Source organism: Prosopis cineraria, unplaced genomic scaffold (genome assembly GCF_029017545.1).
Source record: "Prosopis cineraria cultivar Desert tree isolate PC_DT_omini unplaced genomic scaffold, ASM2901754v1 PC7, whole genome shotgun sequence".
NCBI classification, from domain to species: domain Eukaryota; kingdom Viridiplantae; phylum Streptophyta; class Magnoliopsida; order Fabales; family Fabaceae; genus Prosopis; species Prosopis cineraria.
In genome coordinates this window covers 24,554,632-24,582,072 of record NW_026555338.1, presented here as the reverse complement: position 1 = coordinate 24,582,072, position 27,441 = coordinate 24,554,632, and the positions used below count along the sequence as shown (strand labels likewise).

Sequence of the window (27,441 nt, the reverse complement as noted above, 5' to 3'; positions counted from 1 at the left end):
TAGTCTCATTAGATCTGAGAAAAAATAAACATTAATTACATAGACATTGTAGTCTAAACTTTTCAATTTTAAATATAAATATTATGATTAACTAATTTTTTAAATTATGCAAGTTGATTGAAATTATCCTATATTCAAAAACAGAAGGAGTATAAGTTATCGTTAATAATAATTATTTTAATATTATTTTTTTATTATTTCACACTTTAAATAAATTTTTTATTAAAAATTAATATTATAATTTATATTTTATGAATTTTATTAATGTGTGTATATAAATAATTTTATTTAAAAAAGCACCTTATAAACTGAGATGGGCATCAAAATTAAAAGTACCGTCTGCCAGTAACTTTGTATAATAAAAAGGGGCCGAATTGAAATAATAACATAAATTCCACTCCTTTCTCGTAGCACAATATAACATCTTTTAAAAATTATACTTGATTCAAAATATAAAGTATATGATAATTTTTATAATTATTTTTTTAACTATATCCTTCATTTATTACTCTTTTTTAAAAAAATAATGTATTAGAATTTTAATTGTTATAATTAAGGCACTTGTATATAATATTTAATGAGAATAAAATTAGTTTCACCTAATATTTTTTTATAATTGTGAAGTAGTTATCAATATCCTATATTATAATCTAAAAAAAATATATCTTTATTTTATATTTTTTTCTAACTTTGCAATATAATTAGAATAGGAGGGATCCGAATGTTTAAAAAGTTTTTTTTTTTTTGGCCCATTATATGGTTCTATATCCTAAGCTAGTTGAACCAAGCACTTTCAGTAGTAGCGCTTGAAAGTTTTTTTAGAGAAAACATAATTATAAATCTCTATAATTTTATCAAGTTTTATTTTAGTCTATATATATATTTTTAATATTTTTAAGAAAAATAAAAATAAAATTTATTTGAAACATATAAATAATGATTTGATCTCTCAAAATGCTATAATTTTTTTTAAAGTTTTTGGAGACTTTTCTGTCATTAATAAATTTATATAAATTATTAAATTGTCCTTGTTGAAAATAAATGATTCGCAACAATGCAATGGCAAATGACAACTTCACATGTTAAATTCCTTATTTACTATTATATTATTGTGAATATAAAAATAAAAGTTGCAAATATAAGAAAAAAAATTATTAATCATTTATTTTCAACAAGTATAATTTGATAATTTATATAAATTTATTAATGATAAAAAAGTCTTTAGAGCCTCCAGAGAAATTATATCATTTTGAGGAATCAAATTGTCATTTATATATTTTAAAAAAATTGTATTGTCATTTTTCCTATTTTTAATCCTTATAGGGACCTAAAAACAAATATCTCCCAATCTTTCTAAAATTACAGGGATTAAAAATATTTAAAAAATTACATAAAAGTAAAATTTAATAAAATTATAGAGATTGATAATTTTGTTCTCCCTTTTTCTCACACACTTTATTATTTAAAGGACTCACGTGGAACAGAGTAAAATTAAATGACTAAAATAAAATTTATTACTTTCGCTCATAGCTTGAAGTTACTTTATTCAATATTGCACGGCAATCAAAAGAATCTTATAATTAGAAGATCAAAATAGCTTCATGTATATAAGTAACTAACAAGTTGACAATTTGCACTCTAATTTTTTGTTGATAGATTGAGGACATAAAGCACAAAGAAAAAATTACAGACGCAGACCAGGTTTATGGTGGAGGGGGCTAACTCCTAAGACCCTTTAATGCCCCAAGCCACTATATTATTTTTTTTTTCCCAGTAGCTCCCCTTACATTTTTCACACAGTACATAATTTAGTATTAAGCTATTAACATATTACTTGATATTTTATTTATTCACTATTAACATACTAAATAAAATAATAGATATTGTTAGTTTGTTGAAAATTATGCTCCCACAGTTTAAGCATTTAAAATATTTTTAATCGAATCTCAACTCCCAATAAATTAGTTATATGTATTCAAACTAACATCATATTTTTATATTTATCCTTATTTAGTAGGGTGTTTTATTTGAATAAATTAAAACAATATATTTCTTTATTAAGGGTATTTTAGAAAAAAAATTAACTACACCTTGTAATATTTACATTTTAAAACACCCGACTCCTAAAAAATGCATTATATTTTTTAATGAAGGGAGCTTTTTTTTTTTTTTTTTTTTCAATTTGGCGCCCCACCCTCCAAGCTCCAGTTCCACCTCTGAAATGGTGGAAATGCAACCAATCCTCTCGAAGCCTAATTCCACATATTTATCCTCTACTCATTTGGATCAACAGGTATGTATCCTGTACTTCTGTTCATTGTCAAAGCCATTTCTTAATAACTTCCTTACTTTCTTTTTGAAGTTCACAGAGAAAACCATTTGTATTTATGCTGATTGCTTTTAGAATAATCAAAACTTGATATGTAGATGGAAGATGAATTGATGGTTGATGTCAAAACAGTGATACAAGATAGGAAAGATGGTCGCTTGCTGCCAACATGCTGTATTTACAAGATGCCCCATAAGATTCGTCGTTTGAATGAAGAGGCTTATACTCCAAAACTTATTTCGATTGGCCCTTTTCATTATGGTGATCTGAGGTTGCAGGAGATGATGGACACAAACAAATTTTGTTCAAAGCATTCACACAAAGAGCCAAGTCAAGCTTAGATGAATTGGTTGGCTTTGCAAAACATTCAGAGCCAAAAGTTCGTGCATCTTACTTCGAGAACATCAAACTCAGTGAAGAACTTGCGAAACTGATGTTAGTGGATGCTAGTTTTATCATTGAGCTCTTCATGAGGTTCTGTAATTTTGCTAATGATATTCATAGTGATGCTAAACTATCACAACCATGGTTGATTGCTGCTGTAGGGTATGATTTAGTTTAACTTGAGAATCCACTTCCTATCTTTGTTATTGAAGAGCCATACGATATTGCCTTTCCCATTAACCATCACGGTGACCTCCATTTTTTGAGCTCTCATGCGATTTCTTTCAGTGTTTTAACACACAAACTTTAGAGCCTAACACAGATGTCAAGATAAAGCACTATACAGATCATATTAGACTATTTTACTTGCCAACAGAAGTGCCCGGGAGGAATACACAACCTATCAAAACATTTGGCTCATTCTAATTGATCTAAGTTAACCCGCTTTAACCCAAGCAATTCTTTGAGACCCAAAACAATTGAACCATTTTGACCTTCTTTTTTAATGTGTATAAATATTTTTTATTAAATTATCCTCTCACCAATTTAACCAGTTAAATCATAAAAATTGTGACTCATTGACTTTTTTGGTTCATCATTTGGTTTAATTTTTAAAACATTGCTTAGAATAGAATAGTAAGTCATTTAAATCCATTTAAAAAAAAAATCTTCTCAAGTATTGATTTTTTTTTTTTGGCCAAAACTCAAGTATTGATTTGGATGGAGAGAAAAGGTGGAAAAAAATAGGGCGGAGAGAAAACTAAGGAGAGATTTCAAAAAAAAAACAATTGTTTTTTTTTTACCATTTTTAAGAGTTTTCCCTCCTAGTTTTGCTTCATCTCTATTTTTTTTCAACCAAGGGTAAATGTCAACTTCATAATTTTTCCTAGCCAAGAAAATTTTCTCATCACTTTTTGATGAGTACAACTAAAGAGGGTGGCCAAGAAAAAATCATCAATAGAAGATATTTTGATCAATTGGATTGATATATTGCAGCCAAAAAATGTGAACTACCAATAGAAAAAGGAACTATAGTAAGTTGGTCAAAAATGCTCTAGCATAAGTCCTAGGAGCTCGTAGAAAACAAAAATCGGCACGTTATACTAATGCATAGAATAGACTCATCACCTTCAAGACAGCTTCCTTGAAAGGTTCTTCAAGCCAGAACCGATACATTTAAGAATTACTGTGTGAGTCTTTGGATCTGGCTTTATGACGAACTTTAAATTCAAAAACTCCCTTATGTTTCTCAGTGTTTCTATCCCATGCTGTGATAGCTGTCCGACACGAATCTTGGAAACATCTTGGGGGCATAGCGCGCAGAGAAGAAATAGCAAGCCCTGCATACCAAAGAACAATATTACAGAAAGAAAGAGATTGGTCCGAGCAAATGGAACAAGAAAATAAAATGAGAGTGGAACCTTGTATACTTTTTCCAGCATCAAGGAAAAGCAATTATCTAGGAGCTAGGCTTACTTTGGCTAAACATGCATTAAACTACAGAAACAAGACTTCTCAAAGCAATAACAAGAAGCGGCCATATTCCATTCAGTGAGATTGGCTGCAAAGATCTCACAATGTCATTGAACTCTATTAACAACTAACCATTCAAATGTTTCATTCCTCGGAACTTCTTAAAGCAAAGGAAAATAAAAAAGATTGGCCATCGAGAGTGAAAAGGGCCAGTTTAATTAAGAAATAAGACCTGATGCGTTGAATCCACTACTCCGCCCTGCTGGATCTCCTGGAGTAAAGCATAAGCAGTTTGCTGACCAATGTCTTCTGGGGGTATCAGTTCTTTCTTCTCATCATCTGTGAAGTCGGGAGTTTCTTCAGCATGATCACGAGAAACAGAAGTGTCAACAGAAATGAAGCAACCAGAAGTAGTTTCCGCAACAAGTGAAATGCCATATCCAGGTGACCTATGTTATTAAGAGGAGATCGCCCAACAAAGACAAGGTTATGCAATCAAACTTGGGATTCCCCAAATGCCTAACAAATATATAAACAAATTGTAAAATTAAAGTATATACTGAATCAAAGAAATCATACTTTCCAGCCTGTGAACCAGCTTTGTGATCTGTAAAGATGTGTACATCTGGAAGCAGACGATTGAAGATTCCACGGGCAGCATGAATCATGCTATTTTCAAACTGAGAAGACACTCTGGCGGAAAATGTAACTCCTCTAATCCTCTTAACCATGCCCTCATCAGTCCAGGAAACTGCCTGCTAGGAAGAACATGTAAGATCACAAATAAAACTTACTAAATTTATAAGATCATATAATCATAAATCATTTAAATTAGCAATGAATTCAGATACTCACAGTTAGACTCTGAACAATAGGAACAGACAGAACAACTTCCCCACCACCCTCTGGAGGAACTCCACGAGACTCTATTTTAAGATCCAACCGTTCAGCAGGGACTCCAAAGCGTTTCAGTATGTGCAAAGTGGTAGAACGGAAGGAATCAACTGATGGATCCTTAGAATCATTTGTAATTCCTGATAACATAATATTGAACAGTTGTAACTAACAGATCATCTGGCTATCCCATTATTGTTGCTTTGACTCTTGTATATCACTTAGTTCATATATTTATTTTTTCCCAAAAAAAAAAAATCTAGTTAACATTTATCCCTGTAATTTAGAGGTTACCAACTCATAGTACAAACATAACAGCATATCGTGCAACCATCATCAAGAGCCAGAGGAACTGAAACTAATAGCTACTTTCCATAACTACACCAGTCCAAGTCCGGCTAGCGCCCAATAACAATTATGCACTCATAGGCCATAATTTCACAAGATTACTGTATACAAATATATATCAAATTACCTTACTTATCTAATGAATTAGCATCAACTGGCACTCAATTACCAAAAAGTTTACCAATCAAATTAACAAACATAATTTCCTCAGTTATCCTACAACCTCATGATAACTTTAGAACTATGTGCGATCACTCATCAGAGATAATATCGCAAGATTACCAAAGGGGGAAAAATAATTGACCCAACTTATCTCCAATGAATTTAACATCAAATGGCACTCAATTGCCAAAAGTTTACCAATATAAGTTATGCATATGCTCCACTATTTCTCTTCGGTTTGGGTCATTTTATAGTCATTCAGTAAAATGCATCATGTTTAAAAAGGCACAAGAAATTACCTTTGAGTCTAATCTCGAGGGACTTCTTTCCGAATAAAGCAAGAATTAACAGTGGCTCCAAGAAGTAACCAATGGAACGACTAACACCACAGTCATGCGCAAGATTCTTCCCACCCATAATAACCCCAGGCTTGTACTTCAATTTAGTAGCTATCCATAAATAAAACCGAATTCAGACCCCACAAGACCAATTTCCAGAATTTCAAAAAAATAAATCTTACAAGAAAACAGGAAAGATGAAATTACCAGGTTCATTGATTTCGACATAGCAACCATCGCAGATTTTCTCTAGCAAACGAAGAAAAGAGACCTCGTGTTTCTGAAGACCTGGGAAAGTCTCGTCTGCGCGAATATCCTCGATAATAACCGAAGTACCTGAGAGGGTGGCAAGAACTAATCGTTGCCTGAAGCTCTGACATCCCTTCAACCTCTTGTAATCCGTCTCCCCCATTCTCTATTCCACACTCTCTACAATTGCAAACTTCAGTGTTAGAGGTGGGAGTGAATGGTAAAATTCTCGTTTATGTGCGTCACAGATTCGATCAGGAATAAATGCCAAAACTTTTTTCAATTCAATGCCAATTCCTTGACCACTATCAAGATTTTGAAAACTAATGGTGGAAGCACTGGTTCCTTCCCTCTACCCCTCTCACCACTTTCTCTTCGACTGACGCAAGCGACGAGCAACGGCCAATCGGTGTGGTAAACTGTGATGAGGCAAAGAACGGTTTAGCTCTTCGCGCGACTGCGAGCTTCTTCTGCTAAACAACCATGTAAACTTATACATAGCATTAGCCCTAACAGGGTCTCCAGGATCCGGCCCGCCAGCATCAAGATGACCCGACAACTACAACCAAGTATATTTTATATTTATATTAATTATATTAATATTATATGAATGTTTTTTTTTTTAATTGCTCTAAGAAGTTCTTCTATTGAGAAGCAGGTCGGCAAACAACTCTTACAAATGGATTCAAACATTATTTAGTTATCTTATGAAACACTAATGTTTTTGTTAGATCCAACTCCTTTTGACGCATTTATATATATTATACAAGTAAAATATTATATAAATCCAATGCACCACACTGTTCATATTCCATCAAATAAAAAACATGCAATTCAGATGACTATAAATGTAAATTCATTATGTTGTTGATAATAATAAAGAGAAAATGTAAGAAATTAAGAAGACATTCTATTTCAAAAATAAAGTCGTTAAAAATAATAATATATAATATTTTATTTAATTGAATTAATGTACTTTTATTGCATGAAACATGAATGACGTAATGTATCAAATTCTTGCAAGAATTTTTTATAAGAGAAAATATAATTTTAGTTACTAATTTAAATATGTAAAGAATAAAATGATATTTAAGTTTAATTTAGGACAAAAATTTTTGAAATTTCAGTAAAAAAAAATAAAGGTTATTCTTATACAAAAAAAAGTTAATTAATTTTATATTGATATTACAAAATTTTAAGATTTTTCTTTTCTGAATGTAATTTAACACTGAAATTTGGAAATTTGACATTAATATTCCAATATGTCAAAATTTGACAATAATATTTCAAAGTTGTTTATTTATCAAATTCTGAAATATCAAATAACAAACGATTTGTCGAGCTTTGATGTTTCAGTGTCAAATTTTGACCCAAAAAAAAAAATGTAGTGTCAAATTTTAAAATATTAATACCAAATTTTGAAATAACAATATCAAATTACTAAATGACTTATTCCATTATTAAAATTTTAGAATCTTTTGGTCTCAAACTAAACAAAAATGCCATCCCCTTTTTTTTAGCAAAAAAAGAAATTTCATCCCCTTTTAAATTTATTTTTTAAATGGAAAATGATACCATCATTCACAAAGGAATTTACAAGGAAGAATATATACAACCTAAAGAGAAAACCCTTTTAAATTTCTACACAGCTATCATTCTAAATTTAGGAAAGATACTCAACCAATCTTTTTAACAACTTATGAGAATTTTATGATTTAACTTCCAAACTCTTTTAGTTAAAAAACAAAAATTCACAGAGCTTGCATGAGAATATTAAAGATAAATATATGGTTATCTAAAATAAAATAAAATTTTCGATAACTATATAAGATGAAAAGTCCTCATGGCATTTATTAAAAAAAAGAATTAAGTTATATTTTTACCCTTAAACTTTTCACAAAACACCATGATCATTTTAAAGTTACAGTGATACAATATTGTTCCATTAAGTATTAAAAGATATGCAATGTGGACATGCATGGAAGTAATTTTAATTTAAGAATAATTAGTATGTGGCCCATGCTTTGCACGGATATCAAATGAATTGATAAAATATTATATTTTATAGCTTATAAATATCATCATTTATTAAAAAAATTATAAATAAATAAACATTTAAAAATTAATTTTAGTGTGAAGAGAAAATTAAAATATGCCATATTTAAGTGGTTCTATTACTTGGCATAACCCTAATTAGAAGATCATTAACACAGTTGTTTTTTTAGAAATGTTACTGCTAAGTTTCATGCATAACAAAGAAGGATTTAACTTACTCCAAGTACTTGAAGGATAAAGAAACTAAGCTATATGTTTAACCTCCTAAGTCACCAAAATCAAATAATGAAAATGAAATAAAACACTATTTTAGGTCATCACAATAGACAAGGGCTTGAATTCAAAAATAGTTAAAACTGAGATCCTAAAAAAATCTTTTTAAAAAAGTATTTAAGTTCAAATAAAAATTTAAAATATACATAAAAGAAATACAGAAACATTGCAAAAGAATCCAGCACAAGCATACATCAAATGATGGCAAATTGAATATAGTCCACTTTGTTGTATTTGCTGCGAGACATGGCATGGTGAGAGAAACCTCTTGCTGTGATGTGTACTGTGACACAAGCATGACAACTCTTTAAAGCCAACTATGGAACAAAATATCACTCTCACTATAGAGACCTTAAATGCACTAAAAACCATGCAAGACACTTAGCTCCTTTTCCTTCCACCATACCAATCCTTATAAAATACTTCCTACAAATTACAATATAAGTCATACTTAATTAATTTACTATTTACAAATAATATTATTTAAAATTTTAAATTTTTAAAAATATTCATGTCTTTTTATTTATACCCCCATTAAATACTTTACATAAAAACCTTAATAATAATAATTAAAATTTTAATGCATGATTTAAAAAAAAAGAGTAATAAATAAAGTATGAGTATGGTTAAAAAATACAAATGTAAAAATTATCCAATACCCTATAATTTTAAATAAATAAAATTTTTAAAAAATACTTTATATTATAATCTAAAAAGAATATAAACATTGATTTCTTTTTATCTTTTACTCTCTCCATCCCTTTTAATTGAATTATATAAATCAATAAAAATTAATTATTCACTTAAAAGCATAACAATATTCTACCTTTACAACTAATTATTATAAATAATAAACAAATCTCTTTTTTTAAAATGAATTTATGAATCCTTTTTTTTTGTTCCTTTCCGATATAATTAAAAATATAATGATCCATTTATTAAAAAAATATACTAACATCTTATACTTAAAAATAAAAAAAAATTCTAAGAAATTTCTTATAGATAGAACAATGGAGTGAGTATTTGCTTTGCCTTGTACCACACAAGGAGCCTTTCTTTTTCTTTCCCATATCAAAACCAATATTTCAATATTTTCATCCAGAGTTCATAAATATATCTTCCATACATGTATCCATTTGGCAATTAAACCAACATTAACATGATCAAATATAATTTCTCTTATATAATATAATTAAATTAAATGACACCCAATTAGGCATCATGGAAAAATCACAATCATTTTTATTAATTAATGCAAGAAGAGGAGGAAACAGAACCTATACTCATGCAATCTTTCTTGAGTATATTTGCTGACCCTATATACAAAAAATGTAACCTATAAATTTCCAAGGACATTGGTAACTCAAAAACCTAAAGTTACAAGCATCCTAGAGATTTTTTTAATTGAACTTCACTTGAATTAAATAGAGAAATAACACAGAGATGCAAATAGGTCCCACATTTTTTCTCTCTCTCTCCCTCATTATTTCATCTGAATTAATTTCAAAAGATTGACTTCAAATTCTCCAAATGCTTGCGTGCAGAAATATCTTGCCTCAACTATCTCCAGCAAATTTATAATCTCGCCGCATGAGAGGGAAAGACAACACAAAAGTCATGAGAGAGAAAAACTGGGACCCACCTCCCTGACTTTCTCTCTCCGATCCTATTCCATATATCAAACTATACATCACATTTGGAGAAGATTATTCACTGTAACTGACACAGAATTTGTCCGCTGCAAGTCCTGTAGTATCTCTAAAGCTTTAGATTCTAAAACATATCCAGACAAGCAATAATCTTAATTCTTAACATAAACAAGAATGCCAAGAACTACTGATTCCATTAAACATGAAACATTCGAGCAAATGCACAAACTTATCGTGCATTAAATATTCCACAGTGTAAGTACACCATAATTAGAGTTTCACAGGACAAATGCCATCTTACCATCCTTTTTTATTTCATTTTAGTAAAAATACAGGAAACTCAATCATCATCATCAATATCAATATCAAATCTAAGCATGCAGCGCTGTTCACAAGCTGTAAAGAATACAACTCAAGTTTTTCAGACTCCAAGAAATACATAAGACCAACCTGCTTAAAATAAAATAACATTAGACATGATGAAAAAGTTGAGAGAAGAGTTTCCTAATACAAAGACAAGTACGAAAAAAATTCCAATTACAATACTTAAATAACAGAGACGCATATGAACCCCATCAAAGACAGTGCCTACAAGTATGGTAGTTACAGAGCCTATGGTTGGTTGGGGGTTGGGGGTTTCCCTGCCCATGTTTGATTAAGGCATGCCCATGTTTGATTAAGGCATGATGAAGGGGAGGGGAAGCCCCTCCCGTCTTAATTAAAAAATATATTTTCATATTTTTTATATTTTAAAATCAAATAATTCGGTAAAATATAAATATATATATTATTAGCATGCAGTCCCGCAAAATATTAAAGTAAATCAGATTGGTTTGCACTGTTTGACAACCAGACAATGAACTATAGATAATCAGAACGACGCTGGAGCAAACGAAGGTGCAAAGGTCTGAAAGTGGGAGAGGTCGAGAAGCAGGGAGGGCACCACAGGAAATGCTGTCTTCCAACATCTCTACACATGTGGAGAGAAAATTTCAAGGCAAGGGTGGTGGGACCCACACCTTATTTTCTCTCCCTACTTTTCCTTCCCACTAATTTTCTCTCCTTTTCCAGACAAGTGAAAATATGTTTTCTTTCATGTTTTCTCTCCTGGTTCTCTTTCCTCCCATACTCTCTTCCCATCAAAACAAAGAGTTAAATTATCATTACATGGTTTCCCAGAATAGGTCTCTTCGTCACATCAAACATGTGCCAACCTAATTGACCTCAATAATACTTGATGATCTCATTAAGAGGATGAAATTCAGAAGATCTATAGAACGATCTGGGTATTAGGCAAATTTTACACAAAGTGGGCCACTCGTAGCCTGTTCACAACCAAAACAAAGTGGAAAGCTGGATTATAAACTGCACTCAATTGCCATCAAGCATTCCAAACCCAAATCTTAAAATTACTTACAACCAACTCCATTCATCCCAATATATAAGGTGTTTTTTTAGAAGCTTGTTTTGTCCTTAAATACAAGGGATGTCATGCTTTTTTTGAATAATTAGACAATTTTTCCCTTATTGCCTTGAAAAAAGGAAGACATATTAATTATGTGCTTTACATACTACCATGAATGTTAATTGTGACATTATTAGAGCCAAAATTGTTAAATTGTTATGGTTTTATGTGCTTTCAATTAAATAACTTTTATTAGTATGTGAGATTTGATTAAAAACACCTTCTATATAAGGAAAGAGGGAGTAATAATTTTGAATACTAAAACACTTTATCTTGAGACAAACCATACCTGGAAAATTATGTCATCTGGTATATGAGGTAGAACCTCCCGAACAGTCTCAGCCATAGCCAGTATATTTGCCAGATTATCATTTGCAAAACGTGGGGCATTCCTCATATGTAGATTATCAGACCCTCCAGGTAACCTCCCATTCGGAGGAACCCGTGAACCACTTCCAGAAGCCTGAGAAGTATTCATAGGCCAAAGGCTCCAAGCAGTATCTTCAAGGGCATTCTGAGCATTTTCTCCAACAGATGCAAGATGTCTCATCATCATTTGAACTCTTCCCAATCCAACTGATCTGATTGCAGTAGAGGGACCAGCGCCATCAACACCTTGATTCGGCCAAGAATGCAACCAAGTTGAGTCCAGTCCTGCTGCACCCCTTTATAGGAGAATGTAAAGCCAAACCAAAAAGGTGAATCAATTCATCAAAATGCCATTTTTGTGAACCACAACAAAACGCATAAATTTTCAACTAATTTTAGGGGGAAAATGTATCATAGAAAGTTTGAAGTTTCAGTTGCTCATATTATGATATTATCAGTGTATTTAGTCATCTTGAACAAATCATTTTCCATTAGTGAAAACTAAAACATTGTGCATTCAAACATTTTTTGGATCTGGACAAAAAAATGACATTTAGGGCTTATATATACATATATGGACATTAAGCCGACCTCACCAAGTAACATAAGGCTACTTGCTGTCATCATCATCGTGTGTGTGTGTGTGGACATTGGACAATTCTGGCTCATGTACTATGCAGTTCTTCCCACAGTTTTTCATTTGAAAATGAACAGCTCATAATTTTCCTCTCATGTGCAAAAGATGACGCTCCAAAGTGAACTTTTATTAGGGCAGTTGTCCTCGTTAGGAATAGACAATACAGACCATAGGCTCCACAATGTATGATTTTCAGAGTTCAGAGAAACAATCATCTCAGTTACATTGTGAGGTGTGGATCTGTCCAACTATAGAATTGGCCCTTCATTTTTTTTTTTTTGGGTAAAGTTTGGATCAAAGGCTTATCAAGGTAAGGACAAGACTCATAGCTCAAAGAACACTTGAGATACTTACAAATTATCCACTCATATGTTAGCAGTAGATTCAAACCCATACTTTATGGGGTATGAGATTTGAACCATTATTTGATGGCAGCCCTTCGACAATTCTCAGGCGCAACAGATTTGTCCAGAAAAAGCAGAGTTCAGCAGCAAAATAATACTACCTCCATCCCATTTTACATGATGTTTTTTGGAGTGATTTGACGTCCCATAGCATAAGAGATTTTGAGAAAAATAACAATTCATTAATGAAGAATATTCCAATTATTATTTCTCTCCTTAAATATATTCTTTCTCTCTATCTCCCTTATTAAATGAAGGGTATTTTTGAAAGTTTACAGAAAATTAAGATTCCAAACTGTATTTAATTGGCTTCATCAGCATTCACAATTTTACTAAAAAAATGTCTTATAAAATGAGACGAAAGGAGTATTTCCCCAATGCCACCAATTAGAGTTCTTTTTCATAAGCTTAACTGTTTTTCAGCTCTTGGTCCTTTTACCCTAGGGAGACACACACGTGATATTGTTAACATAAATCAGTCAAGAGAGGTACTCTATCTGTTCAATATTATAATGTACTTTTAACCACATTATACTCCTCCAATAAGTTAGTTAATTGTCTTTAAAATTACACACTCTACCATATTTACCTTTATTTAATAAGGCATCTCAATCAGAAAATTTTATTAATTACACCCTCTAATTAAGGATATTTTTGGAAAAACCTTATCAATTGCATATTGAAAGACCCACAATGCCTTATATTTTTAGACATGATACTTTTAAAAAAATGTATTATAATATTGAACAGAGGGAGTATTATTCATGATTTATTCAGAACATTGTCCAAATTTATCTGGAATAACAAAAGCTTTAGAGACCAATAAGAAACATTAAGCATACTTTAGGTCCCAATATAGTGTTTTGAACTTTAAAAATGCCATTCTGATAAACACATAAAATTAACAACTGGAAACTAAAAATAGACAGAAGCAAAAAGCATTGTATAAAAATTTGAACCTCCAAGAAATGCCTTCCATATTTGGCGTCTGGTTGGGAAATAATCCAGCAGCCATAGCATGTCTACCAGCGTTTGGCTGATCAAGCCCTGAACCTATTTGGCTTACATGTGGTTCTTCACTTGATGTTTCCCGCATATTGAAGCTTGCTTCATTTTGAGGCCGACCAACAAAGAGTGGCTTTCGACATGTCGGACAAGTATACATCTCTGCCAACCCTTGATCTAACCTGGAATCAATTAGAGGTTGATAGTATCAGATTAAGATTCACTCAAACAGAAGAACAAAAATGCATAAAAAAGTATCATACCAGGATCTTAAACACGCAAGATGGAAAAGGTGTTTGCAGTTTAACTTTTTAGCCTTGGCCATGGGCTCCTGCCAAAAGAACAATTATAAGATTATTCAAAGCATTTCAATCTCTAAAGTCAACTAGTGAAAAGTAGCTAGAAAACTAGCAGTCTTGCATACCCTACAAATAGCACATTCATCATCATATGCTAGTAGCTCTTCAGTTGTTGCATCAGGAAGAGCTGCATGTAGTGCACCTAAAGCTGTCCTTAACCTGATATAGGCTCTTACGCGATTTATAATCGCACTTAGCAGTGTCTGTTGAAAATAAGATCATATAATAAAATTTCCTGCAAATCTAAAAATCAAATTTGAATGGACAGTCCAATCCATGCAGAGAACGAATAAAATATTTACACAAATATTTACTCGTATGTTTAGAAATAGCACTGCATCCACAAGATGGAAAGCTATGCCATGAAGCCACCAAATATGCAAGTAGTGGCCAAGAGCTGTAAAAGAAGTTGCCATGTCAAGTAAGAATCCCAAATTCCGAATAAGACTCCACTTCCATTCCATTAATGATCCTGCAGTCAAAGTTGTAAGTTAGGAAATCTAAGTTTCAATTAAAATGACACAAGCATGCAAGAGAAAGGTGAATCAGGCTGCAATATAAGAAAAATACAACGTCAGCAGTAATGTTTTTTGCTTTCTTGGTGAAATAATTTTAGCAGAGCATTAACTAAACACGGCCAATCTTGAGATGACATCAATGTGAATAAATAAAAAAAGAAAACATCTACCACCCAGACATCCCCGTCAAGTGAAGCACATGCAGGGTTACACATGACTCCAAAATATTAAAAAAAGAAGAAGTAATTATGGAATCACACTAATTAATTATTGAACCAATTTTCTTTTCAACATGCAACCATACTGTAACAGTATTTTAAAAACTAGGCTTATAACGTTCATGAAGACAAACTTGAGTTGCATTTTAGCATTTATGATCGTAAAAGAATGACTCATGATACAAAAGATCACAACTTAATACTACTGGAAAAAACTACCACACTAGATAAAACTTACAGGACAAACACAGACATGATAAAAGTTTTGATAGGATCCAAGATATAAAGAGAAAAATGGAACATAAAAATTTATTAAAATATGAAATCAAAATCTAACTTCCTAAATTAATAAAGAGAAGGAAAATCTTCAGTAGAAGATGAACAAGAATCTTAAACTCGCACAACTAACAAAGCTAAGGAGAATCTCTACTAATATAAATAAGTAATTATTGTATTTCCTGATGATTTCTACACGTTGCCTCAATATTTATCGACAGAAAAATGATTAATAACTCCTGAAAATACTCCCATTAATCCCTAACTCAGATAATGGGGCATAACTGCCTGAAAAATAAATAAATAAATAAATACTAACTCAATCACCAAATACCATAACCCATTACTCCTAAACTTAAGGGCCACTCAACAAAACAGGTAACAGCCTAAATAATATATTAAATAGAAAATATCAAAAATTACTTAAAATTAATATTTATTCCTACTATTTCTCTAACTTCCCAAACTGTCCGTTATCCCACCATAATAGGTATTCTATCAAGTTTCCTCAAGAAGGGAAGAAGAGGGAGATAACATTTCAATTTTTTATCCAAACGTTTCCATTTTTAGAGAGAATACATAACAGAAAAGGAAAAGCCTAAGTGCTGAGAACAAGCCTTTCTAGAAATCTGGCCTCCCACATTAAAAGATTCTTTTTATAATACTCAGGAACCTTCTAAAAGGTAAAGGCTTTTGCTTGGACCATAATATTAGATATAATTAATACAGATGCTTTGTTTCAGATCCGAAGGCCTAAAACGGCTGCATCTCCATATGTTCTGTGATGTGCTATCAGACTTCAAATAATAAAAAATAACCTCTTTTTTCTTTCAGCACATTAAAACGGCATGGAAGATTTGGATTACGCTGTCTGGTAGACTTCAAATTTTTTTTATAAAACATCTTTTTTCAGCAAAGGGAAGTGGCATGGCAGATTGAGATTACATTGTCTGGTATTTTTAATGAGCATTGGGTGTGTTCAAGTGATGTGCAGTTTTTTTTTTTTTTTTTAACTTTTAGATTTCAATGGTTTTGGGCAGAATAAGGAACATAAATTTCTTTGGTTTACACTGTAATCACAGGTTTGTGGTGTCTTGGGTAATAATCAAATTAAGAGTTTTTTTAACAAAGCTTCTACCATCAAATCTTCATCAGAACAGAACTACTTTCTGGCTTCCCTATTGTTTTCAGTATATGTGTTCTAGGAAGGTATTATTTGCGATTTTACAAAGGGATTGAGATACTGTTTTAAGTCAATGAATATTTAGTATTAAATTCAGACTACTCAGAGGATTAGTTGTCCTCCCATATTAGATTGTTTTATCCACATGACTAGACGCTTTCTATTGGAAGAATAGAGAGAAATTCTTGACTAACACCCAACTGTGTTAATTGCAATTAATGCAACTAGATCCATACATAAAATTACTCTTAAATCCAGAGTATTCAGAGGATTAACTGTCATCCCTTGCTGGAATTGTATTCTCCACGTGAATAAGTACTTTTTTATTGGAAAATTAAAGAGGCAAAATCCTCATTACCACCCAACTGTGTTGACTGCAATTAATACAACCACATTAATACGTGAAAAATAATATCCATGGTACCTGCTGCTAAAGTGTCAAACAGTTTTGACCTTCCACTATCAGTGTTATTGCATGCTGAATGATGGAGCCATATATCAAGCAATTGAAATCCATGTAACAAAATAGCCTACAACTCATATCACACAACAATATCATTTAACCAAGTATCAAAATCACACTAGAAACTACACTTTTAGGTAATGTTTGGATTGATGGATTTAGATTTGGACTTTAAATTTGAGATCTTGCATTTCAAATCTCATGTTTCAAATCCATGCATTTAAAATCCTTTCTTTGAGTAGATTAACAAATTTCAAATGAAAAGGAGAGATGAGTTGAGACTTGAGATTCAAAATGAAAATGAGAAATTGGAAAAGATGAGTTTATTTCTATTTTTTAATCGACAAGAGATAAGAACAGATACAAGAGTCATATGAGTATCAACAGTGAAAACGTGAAAAAAATGAAATGCTTGAATTATTAGAATTTCAAATGACTAAACTGTAAAAGAAATTTCAAATTACAAAAGAATTATAATTTGAAATGAATTTGGATTTGAATCAAATCTAAATTCATAAATTTTTGTGTATCCAAATCCCCATTAATCCAAACACACCATTAAAGTGCACCCTCAAACTTGTAAAGAGTCTTGTACCTGTAGGGTCTCACAAGCAATACTGACAGGCTCATAGAATAGCAACAGAAGCATAGAGGATGGGTGCGTTTTATATATCATCAGACATAGCCTTATCCTGGCAACATTAAAAGGTGGAGGAAAAACAGAAGCATTTATACATAGAAAAGGTGTCATCCTAAAAACCACACAGATTTGACGGTCAGAGAAACCCAAAGTTGACAATAGCAATCATGAGAAGAATCCAGCTTCCAGAAATGAAGAGAAGAAAGACTTGTGCAGGGAAGGAGAGACTCAATGGAAGCTAGTCAGAAAAATTGCATTCTGTCTCCATAGAATCGCCGAGGTAAATAAGAGCCCCTTAGGATACTAAAAAAAAAAAAAATGGTTTACTTGAGTGTTTTTGCATCCAATTTACAACCCTAGATTTGAATACAGAAAAAATGTTTCAAAATTCATATATAACCTTTTTGAGATACATCTAATTTTTTGAGAGCTCGTTCATGAGTTTTCTAAGATGAGGCTTTACTATATACAGAATGAAATTCTGATTCGACAAGCATATTAGCCAGCCAAATCTTATATCACATCTATGGTCAATAAAATTTCATGATAAAAATAACAATCATGATAACAATGATAATGATGATCAAGTTAACAGTAAAGATAAAATACAACAATGGAATAAAAACAGCGAGCAGTACCAAAATAAATCAACCAAGAAAACCAACAATAATGCTGAATATACACGGCCATAAGTCCAAGGCCTGGCAGATGGAGATGCATTCAATCGCTCTAAACGATCTCTGGCCAAAGTTTGAAACATCTATGCAATATGAGGAGGAACTGTCAGAATAAGTAACATGGATTGATTTTGTTTGCATCAAAATGCAACAGATCTTTTCTCATATGATCCATTTTGGCATCATATACCTTTAAAGAACATAGCACTATCATCCAACTAGACCACAGACCGGCCTGATATATTGTTGGAGGCACTATCATTGGTAGAAATGTCCCCTGTTCAATCACCAATTAAACATAAATAAATAATAATAATAATAATAATTAAACAGGGTCAGGATCATTGAACATAAAATCTCCAAATTACAATAGCATTTTTAAAGTCAACATCGTATTTTGTCAATACTGGCTGCTTAAAAACTTCTCCTTCCATTTCAAAAACAAAAGGGTTGTAGTAATTTCGCATCAAAAAACAATTTCAACATTATGAGATGATAATCAAAAATCTGAAGATTCTGCAAAAAAAACAAAAAAACAAAAACAAAAAAAAAGGGACACATTCTGGAAAAGCAATTCTTTTTATCTTATCCCAGTTTAGTAACTAGAATGTCAGACATCCCGGCAAAAGGAAACTAAAATTCAGCAATAGTCCTCTAGATCTTCATTGATTGCTACCATCATTTCCAACCAATCCACAAGTAAAATATGCTTATATTAGATTTGGCCATGTATTTGCTATTTCTCAACACATTTCAGAAGCCATCAGTCCTAAAGACACTTACATTGTCAGTGATCATCTACAATTTGAGCCCATCAGAATGAAGGAAATCTAAAGTCCTAGAAACATTACATATGGGCAATTATCTTCCCAGTTGTGGTAAATTTGCTTTTGATTTTGGTCAAGGAGCTAGGTAGTTCTTCAGATTCAAAAAAAAAAAAAAGCAAATAACTAAAATGGCAGCTTCTAGCAAACGGGAATGTAAGTGACAAATGTTTATGACACCCCAACTACTAACTGATTTAAAGTCCAACTGCAGGAAAATTATACCCCAAAAACAAATCCTGAGAGAATTCAAATACAATTCTATTTCATATATTGCTAATGCAAGGTACATATAATATTCCAATAATGACTCTAAGTTGCTCATCGGTTTAATAATCCTCAAAGATAAGGAAGTTGAGAGCGAAATTTCAAGCAAGTTTTAGAGGTGTTAGGAATCACAGGTATTAAACTTGAAATTTATAAGCATGCCCTAGTCTAGAGTAGGGAAAAGGGTTCCTTCAGATTATTTTATCATGTCATAACATTTCTTACACTATTGTTCTAACTGCTTTCTGAATTGAAATCTAAATCAAAATGAAACTAGGAACAAAACATTCACTAAAGAACCTATAAGAACTTTTTTCAATATGAACTTGATGTTATTGAAACACAATATCGTAGCTTTTCAAATGCTTAGAAAATACATCTCGAACCCAAATTTCATGCAATATTTCAATCTCACCTCTTCAATTTAAAAAGCATTCATTCTTAAGATGCTTTTTTTTGAACCCAATCCCAGCTGAAGGAAAAAATCTTCAAAATGCTTCCCAGCACAGACAACGTTCTAGAGTCAACTCATTTATAGAACTACATAAAACTCCCAACTTCTCAACCAAATTGCCATAAGAATTACCCTAGGGCCCTTACCTCTTTATCAATTCTAAAACAGTCTATATGATTATGGCAGTTTTCTTATTAAAATAACAACCATTTTCGAGGAGATCAAAAAGGACACCTCCTGCCTTCATCAGGGTTTACCTTTATTTAACAAAAATGAATCTCTGAAGCCAAGTCATAAATAAAAAAGTTTTCATCACTGAAAGAAGAGTGCCAGTTCAATGTAATTTCAAACCAGACTGTATAAACATCTGAAAATCCAAAAGAAAGAGTGTGAATGCAATAATTTTCATTGAAAAACATCAGCTGTTAATGCACAATAAAATTTAGAAGCAAAGCACATCAAAATCCATATAGAACAAATGTTAACCTAGAAAATGACATGCTTAACGAGATGCTCAACCAGATTCCAATTCAAACCCGCATACACCTCCAATAAAAATTACTAAAATCCATAGAAAAAGAAATTAACCTTGTACATGACATAATTAATGAGACATTCAACCAGCTTCCGAATTTCAGCAGGATACAACTCGGAGAAAAATACAGTCTGCAAGTGGAGACAGGAAGAATAACGTTATTTAGGTACAATATTAACCAAAAGAATTATGGTGATCTACAAGATCATGGATTAAATTATGGACTTTCCTATAAGGATTGGACTACATCAGCGATTATCTTTGAGTCTTTATTTGTTTGACCTAATTCTATATGTTTTGACTAAGTATATTCAAGAGGAAATCTCCAAATGCATGCTTTTCACGGATGATACAATTCTTATTACAGAGACAAGAGAAAAGATTAACTGTAAATTTGAGTTATGGAGGAAAGCATTGGAGTCAAAAGGCTTCCATCTCAGTTGGAGTAAAACGGAATATCTGCATTATAGTTTTGATAAGAGGTCAATCAATAGTAATTTCAAAGTGATATTGGAAGATCAAATTATACCTCAAGTGGAAAAGTTTAGACATTTGAGAGCTATTGTTCAACATAATAGGGAAATTGATAAGGATATTGCGTATGGAATACAAGCTGGATGATTTAATTGGAAAAAAGATAAAGGAGTTATTAGCGATCGTAAGATACCAAATAATTTAAAAGAAAATTTTATCAAACTGCTATAAAACCAGCTATGTTACATGGTAGTTAATGTTGAGCTTTAATGAGATAGCAAAAGTACAAAGTTAGAATAGCAAAGATGAGAATATTGAGATAAATGTGCAGATATACACATAAAAATAAAATCCAAAATGAGCACATACAAGAAAAAATGAGTGTAACACTAACACCTATTAAGGAGAAAATGGTATAAAATCATTTAAGATAGTTTAGATACATACAAAAAAGGCTGTGGGACCTACCAGTGAAAAAAGTGGAACGGATAATTTTGAGCCTTTTTAAAAGGGGCAGAGGAAGGCCAAAAAGAACACTTATAAAAGTTGTTGACCAAGACCTCTTAATTAATAATATTTCTAAAAGCTTGATAAATGATAAAATACAATGACGTCATATAATTCAAGTAGCTAATCCCATCTAGTGGGATAAGACTTGTTGTTGTTGTTGCATATGTCAAACACAAGGAGAAAGGAACATAGATGCACTGCTGAGTAAAGCATTACCAGCACTAATTTGCCAATAAAACTCTAGTTTGCAGGCAGCAAAATAACAAGTGATACCAATTAACCATCACATTCTTCTGGGACTCTCAAAATTTAAACAAAAAGGACGGATTCTATTAGGACCCAAGAAATTTGTACCCTGATAGATTGGAAACGTTTATAGCATTGGATTTTAATGATCAATAAGTTGTGTGCATAATCCAATGCCAAATTAAACTGCCAACTCGGCAAAGTATCAATATGTTACAGGAAACATATCACTGGCTTATCGCCATGGAGAAGAAGAAATCATCTCATGCAGAAGTGCAGAACATATAAATAAAATTCACATCTGCCGCATAATGTATGACCATTTAAAAATAGTTGATCTGTTCAAACTGCAAATTTACCTTGAGACAAAGATTGAGTAGGATAAATGCATTGATCAAAAAATTTGCAAGTAACCATGTGGTGGTGTACGACCCCAAAACCAACTCAACGACATGATTGGCATTCTCCTTATCCAAGTGAATCAAATTCTTCCCAATTATGCCTTCGGATTTCAGTTTACTGAATGACAACTCCGAACCATATTCCACACCCGCGAAACTTAAAGCTGTAAAAACAGCCGAAATTACTATAAACCTCGAAGACATTAGTACTGCTCTCAGCCCCTCAGCCAACACTGATCTCCTGGATTTTCATCTGAGTTTATCATAGCAGCCATTTGCCCAATTTAGACATGGTTCAATAGCGAAAAGCTTAAAGTCAGCTTAATATGCCACCATCACTAACTCCAATGTTAATCACCATAGGCCTCCAGGACGAAATTGGACATTCTGTCAAAAAAAAAAAAGAGGAGTGAGTGAATCGTATCAAGGGGCTACAAAAATGAGTACTGACACAGAATTGAAACTTTAAAAAGCCCAGAGAGGGGAAAAAAAGAAGAAGAAGAAGTTGATTCCTTAACGTTTCCCCCTTTAAATCCACACCCACGGAAGAAGAAGCATCAATATAACGATGTTATAGAAGAACTCCATTACAGGTCCGAACTTTGATTACGTATTCAAAGAAGCAACTAGAGTGACGAGATGATCATTTGGGAAAAAACCCATCGATAAATCTTCGAAACCGCTAAAACCGACAGGAATGCCAAAACCCGTGAAATTAAACTCCAAAAGATTCAGAATTTACAAGACAAAAGATGAAATTAGTTTTTAATTCAACGTGCAAAGAAAAATTGACGCAAGGGGGGGGAACACGTTGCTTCCTTGTACTGAGGAATGAATCAGAAAATCAAGGGAAAAAGAAAAGAACCTGATTCGATCTAGGAAGAAGCAATGATAGCCATTCGCACCAGAATTTAAGAATTAAGATAGTCAGAGGTTGGAAAAATGAGTGTGAAGGCGCAATCGCGCAAGGGACAGCTTTTATATGGCGTGTTAAGTTTTTTGCGGGAAAGTGGTAGACCGATAGATAGGAAATGACAATAATTATTAATTAATAGTTGCTCCTGTCCAAAAAATTTGGGATTTTTAAGTTAATCTTATCTTAATAAATTAATTAAATATCTTCAAACTAACATCACCTACATCATGTCTTTACAACACTTATGAGATTTCTTCATAAAAAAACACAAATTTCGGGAAGTACTTGCCATTGCAGTATAATTACTAGTTTGATTCAAATATTTATAAATCACTGTAAGTCTTTTATTATATTAGCGAATATCTTGCATAAAAGGATAAACTCTTTTGATTACAAAAAAATCTTTTTCTCACAATTTTTATCTTTACAGAGAAATCTTTTCTCTATACAAAAACAAAAAACACTTTTTCTAATTCACTTAAGAATGAGATGAAGGTGTTTTCTTAAAGTATTCTCTTTCAAATAGATGATATAAACAATTTGACTTATTCAAGAAAACTCTCACAAAAAAATAGATAATATATTTAATACTTTTATATCATGTGAGAGAAAATTTCATATAAACTAATAGTAAATTGGTAAGAATTGAATGTTATGATACTTAATGTACTTCTATAATTACCCATTAATTTAAATGAAATCCTATTTATTATTTGGTGTCAAAAGAAATGCTAGAAACACTGAGGATAAGGATTTCTTCTTCCGATTTTATTTATAAGTTATTTCTAGTATGTTTCACCAAAATTAAGAAAAACCTTAAACCTCATTAACTTTGTCTTGAAATTTAATAAGTTTTCACCTTTATCCCTAATAAATATTTTTAAATTTCATTACTGATGTTTTTATTTAAAGCATTCAATAAGGGCAAAAATATAAAGAAAAGCATTGAAAATTGACAAATGTTTATGAATAAGATCAAATTTTTCTTCTCTCTCTACCCCATAAATTTGACTAGAGAAGTATAGTCGTTAGAAACATGTAGAAGTGCAATTTACCAAAAAAAATACTTTTTTCTATGAATAGCACTAAATGCTTGTCAAAGAGTGATTCACACATGGATTAGTAAAGATACACACGTGGGTTGACTTTAGGCACAAAAGTTTGGTTCACTTCTAAATACTTCAAGCATGAAGACTAGAAAATTTAAGTGTGTTTGCTTTCACTGTGAGCTCAAACACACGTGAGTATAGACTGGATCAAGCATGAATTGAAAATGTACTCTCTGATAGTTAAACACACTTGAGTCACTTCTAAAAAAAAGTTTAAATTAGCTTGTTCAGGCTAAAGGCTCTTTAAATTAGGCTTGAAAGAAATTAAATGTTAGAACTCATTCAGGTGTAGATTACTAGAGTATCATGTATAGATTACTTTAAAGCACATTTCACATTGACACTTTAGGACAATTCAAACATGGACAAGATCTAACTCAAGTAAAAATTAAGTCACAAAAGCAAGCCTGAGTGCAATGGCCTTATTCAAGCATAAACTCAAACCTGAGTTAAGTGTGATCTAACTAAGCTTAAAATACTTGTGAAGGCTCAAACATGCTTGAGTCTAGTCCAAGACAAGTGTGAATTGACCAATAGTGTTGAGCTAAATTTCTAGAGTCTAATTCAAACAAATTAAGCTTAAAGAAGATTCACTAAATCTTAGAATACATTATGGTAGGCTGATTCCTACATAGGCTCATACCAAAACAAGTGTGAATTAGACATTTAGGCACGGATGTATTTTAAGTATTTGACAATGAAAATCTAAGACTTGTGAGCCCATGACAAGTTCTAATGGATGCATAATTATCTTTCAAATTGTGATTTTCAATAGTTTTCACGATAATAACTAATAGAATAAATAAAAGAATTAAACATGTAAAGTCTAAGTCTTCTCTTATTCATCATGTTTTTGAAGGTTTTGATACTTAATAAATGTAAGATTGATATGTACAAGTAACAAATTCATTTTTCTTAGTTTTATAATCATCAAAATACATGATTCAACATTAATAAATTCAAAGCCTATAGTATTACCAGATCTAAAGTGTAATAAATAATTTGTTAGTTACTTCATAAAATTATAACTTGATCTATTAATTTTATAAAATATATTTCCATTTCTCTCATCCTAAAACGGTTAGTTTTTTTTAACACAAAATACTTACATTGTAATTGTAAAGGCAAACAAAACATCCTCAGATAACAAAGGCTAAAATATTAATTTAATTTTAAAAATGACAATTATTGGGACTAAAAACAATAATTTGTGAATTCTCTATCATAATTTAAAGTTACAACATCAGCATTTTTCATTAATGAAATTAACAACATTAAAATTTGAAGGATAACAAGACACTTTATAAAATTAAGAGATCAAATTAGAAGACTAAACATGCACTTTTATCATTAGAAATTTTTTTAAAATATTTTTATTTTATAGAAAAATTATTAAAAAAACAGAAAGTATTTTACATTTAATTACAGTAATAAAACTTGAATACTATTATTTAGTGGTGTTAAGACTTTGTGATATTTTTTTAGGGATAAAAGGGCAAAAATGCCTATAAAGTGATCAGTCAAGGACACCTAGTATTTTAAAGTAAAAAAAAGGTATAAATACCCATAATATTATATGAGTGAATGTAAAAGTGATTAAACCATTAACTTTGACCTAACGCCGTTAAATGCTGACTATGCATGCTACGAGTCAATCTTTGCTGGTGTGAACTAATAAAGGGGAAAAATATCTATGAAATCGTCGACCAAGAATAAAAATACCCATAACATTATCAAAATTAGCACAAAAGTGACCAATTTATCAACTTTCTTAAATATTGATCGTTTAGCTAACACTTAAGTAAAAGTTGACTAATTTTTCATTGATATAAACAAAAAATATTCCTAATTTGCGGGTATTTTTGCCCCTTTCATAAAAAAATAAATTATTTGTTAGTTATTTAAAAATATTATAATATCTCCAATAATCTCCATATTTTTATGACATTTTTCTTGTTTATCATACCATATTATTTTTATAAGCTGTTCAAATAGCTTCTTAAAGAGAAAATTCGTTTTTCTCAATTTATAATTATTTTAGAAGGTTAAACGAATATCATAGAATTTTATAAAATATATTTTTTTTCAAAAAATGAGTAATTTTTTAATGGGAAAAAAACTTAAATCAACTTAACCCAATTTGATAAATGAATGCTATCATTTATTAATAGTATTGTTTGAACTAAAATTAGCATCCTTGACCCAAGCAAGATAATTCGTTGAAGCCAACGTCATCAAGGGAGTATGTTCGACCCATTAGCAAACCAGCTTCGTACGTACGAGTAAGTAGAGCAACACGTTTTGAGAAAATGATTGACGAGGTCGCACCTACTCTGACCACTCCTCAAGATTATCGGTACATTCACATTCAACACACTCACGATGAAGTGCAACTCAAGAATTCAAAGGCATGAACAATTACCTGCTTCTGAAAGTGTCAAAATTGAATTTAAAAAGAGCACACCGTTGCTATTTCTCTGTAAATAGCCAACGAGTTCATAACAAAGGCTTTTTCGACATTGTTAAAGTTACACCAATCTTGCCCAACACAAACACACTACTCTTGACCCTACCTCACTTAATCTTGTCTATCATGATTTATTTTTCTCGTATAAACTCAGCTCCCTAGGCTGGTTTTACAATTGTATTTTCCCCTCCATCTTCACGGATCACCTAATTATACTCAAGATATTAGTAATGTTATTGAGCTTCACACTTAGCACGGTACACCACTTTATTGTTCTGGCACGTTATTACTCTCCAAAAAAATTGTAATAAAGGACTTTAGGAACTTGTGTAATAGTCTAATCGTAGCTCACTCTTTTGAGAACTTGCTTCTTTAACACGCTTAACACACATTCAAAAGGTCATAATGCTCTAACCCCTTCACTGAAAATCTAGCCAACAAATATAATATTCAATTATGTGTCTCATATCATATTCAATAGATAATATTTACATAAGATAATTTTTTTCAAGTTATTGTGATTTTAAATTTTAAAATTTGTTTTCTAAATTAAAGTATCATATCATTGATGACCGTTTCCATATTCATAAATAAACCATCATTTTCATCTTAAGAAAAATATCATGAGTGTATAAATCTTCATTTATAAAAAAATTGTATTTTATATCAATAAATATTGTTTCAGTTGGTGAGGATTTATCTCACAACTCACATGACCATGTGTTCAAATTCCATTATCGATATTCTTTGAATCTAGAAGTATGTTATAGCTATAATGAGCCTCTATAACTCAACTTATTTAGCGTCAATGTAATGCAAGGAACACCATACTATTTTTTTTCCTTTTAAAGTTAAACTTAAATTAAATGC

At 31.4% G+C, this 27,441-nt stretch overlaps 2 protein-coding genes across 8 annotated transcripts in view; both read right to left on the bottom strand.

Moving 5' to 3' along the window:
- LOC129315836 (E3 ubiquitin protein ligase RIN2) overlaps positions 1-23,082 on the bottom strand; it is a 43,472-nt gene extending 20,390 nt beyond the window's left edge. Inside the window, exons 1-13 of one of the 3 annotated variants that reach the window (XM_054959925.1) lie at positions 22,945-23,082; positions 22,038-22,466; positions 20,502-20,579; positions 18,559-18,645; positions 18,330-18,451; positions 17,647-17,743; positions 17,013-17,118; positions 14,696-14,865; positions 14,459-14,596; positions 14,298-14,365; positions 13,989-14,216; positions 11,909-12,284; positions 9,703-10,252 (exon numbers count right to left, since the gene is read on the bottom strand). In XM_054959925.1, the coding sequence (XP_054815900.1) occupies positions 10,196-10,252; positions 11,909-12,284; positions 13,989-14,216; positions 14,298-14,365; positions 14,459-14,596; positions 14,696-14,865; positions 17,013-17,118; positions 17,647-17,743; positions 18,330-18,451; positions 18,559-18,645; positions 20,502-20,579; positions 22,038-22,283 (1,773 nt within the window). In that variant the 5' untranslated portion in view covers positions 22,284-22,466; positions 22,945-23,082 and the 3' untranslated portion in view covers positions 9,703-10,195. Of the gene's footprint in view, positions 1-9,702; positions 10,253-11,908; positions 12,285-13,988; positions 14,217-14,297; positions 14,366-14,458; positions 14,597-14,695; positions 14,866-17,012; positions 17,119-17,646; positions 17,744-18,329; positions 18,452-18,558; positions 18,646-20,501; positions 20,580-22,037; positions 22,467-22,944 lie in introns of those variants that run through there. The other 2 variants (XM_054959927.1, XM_054959926.1) reach the window with 2 other exon arrangements.
- LOC129315838 (probable RNA 3'-terminal phosphate cyclase-like protein) lies at positions 3,665-6,651 on the bottom strand. 5 transcript variants are annotated; one of them, XM_054959936.1, is made up of 7 exons: positions 6,543-6,621; positions 6,136-6,357; positions 5,890-6,039; positions 5,042-5,220; positions 4,766-4,941; positions 4,419-4,635; positions 3,665-4,053 (listed from the first exon to the last, which is right to left on the bottom strand). In XM_054959936.1, exons 2-7 carry the CDS (start codon positions 6,338-6,340, stop codon positions 3,844-3,846), a joined length of 1,137 nt encoding a protein of 378 aa, XP_054815911.1. In that variant the 5' UTR covers positions 6,341-6,357; positions 6,543-6,621; the 3' UTR covers positions 3,665-3,843. The 5 variants fall into 5 exon arrangements, with proteins under 5 accessions (XP_054815911.1, XP_054815913.1, XP_054815915.1 ...); XM_054959938.1 differs by having other exon boundaries at positions 6,200-6,357; XM_054959940.1 differs by having other exon boundaries at positions 6,265-6,357.
- Positions 23,083-27,441: the final 4,359 nt, after the last annotated feature.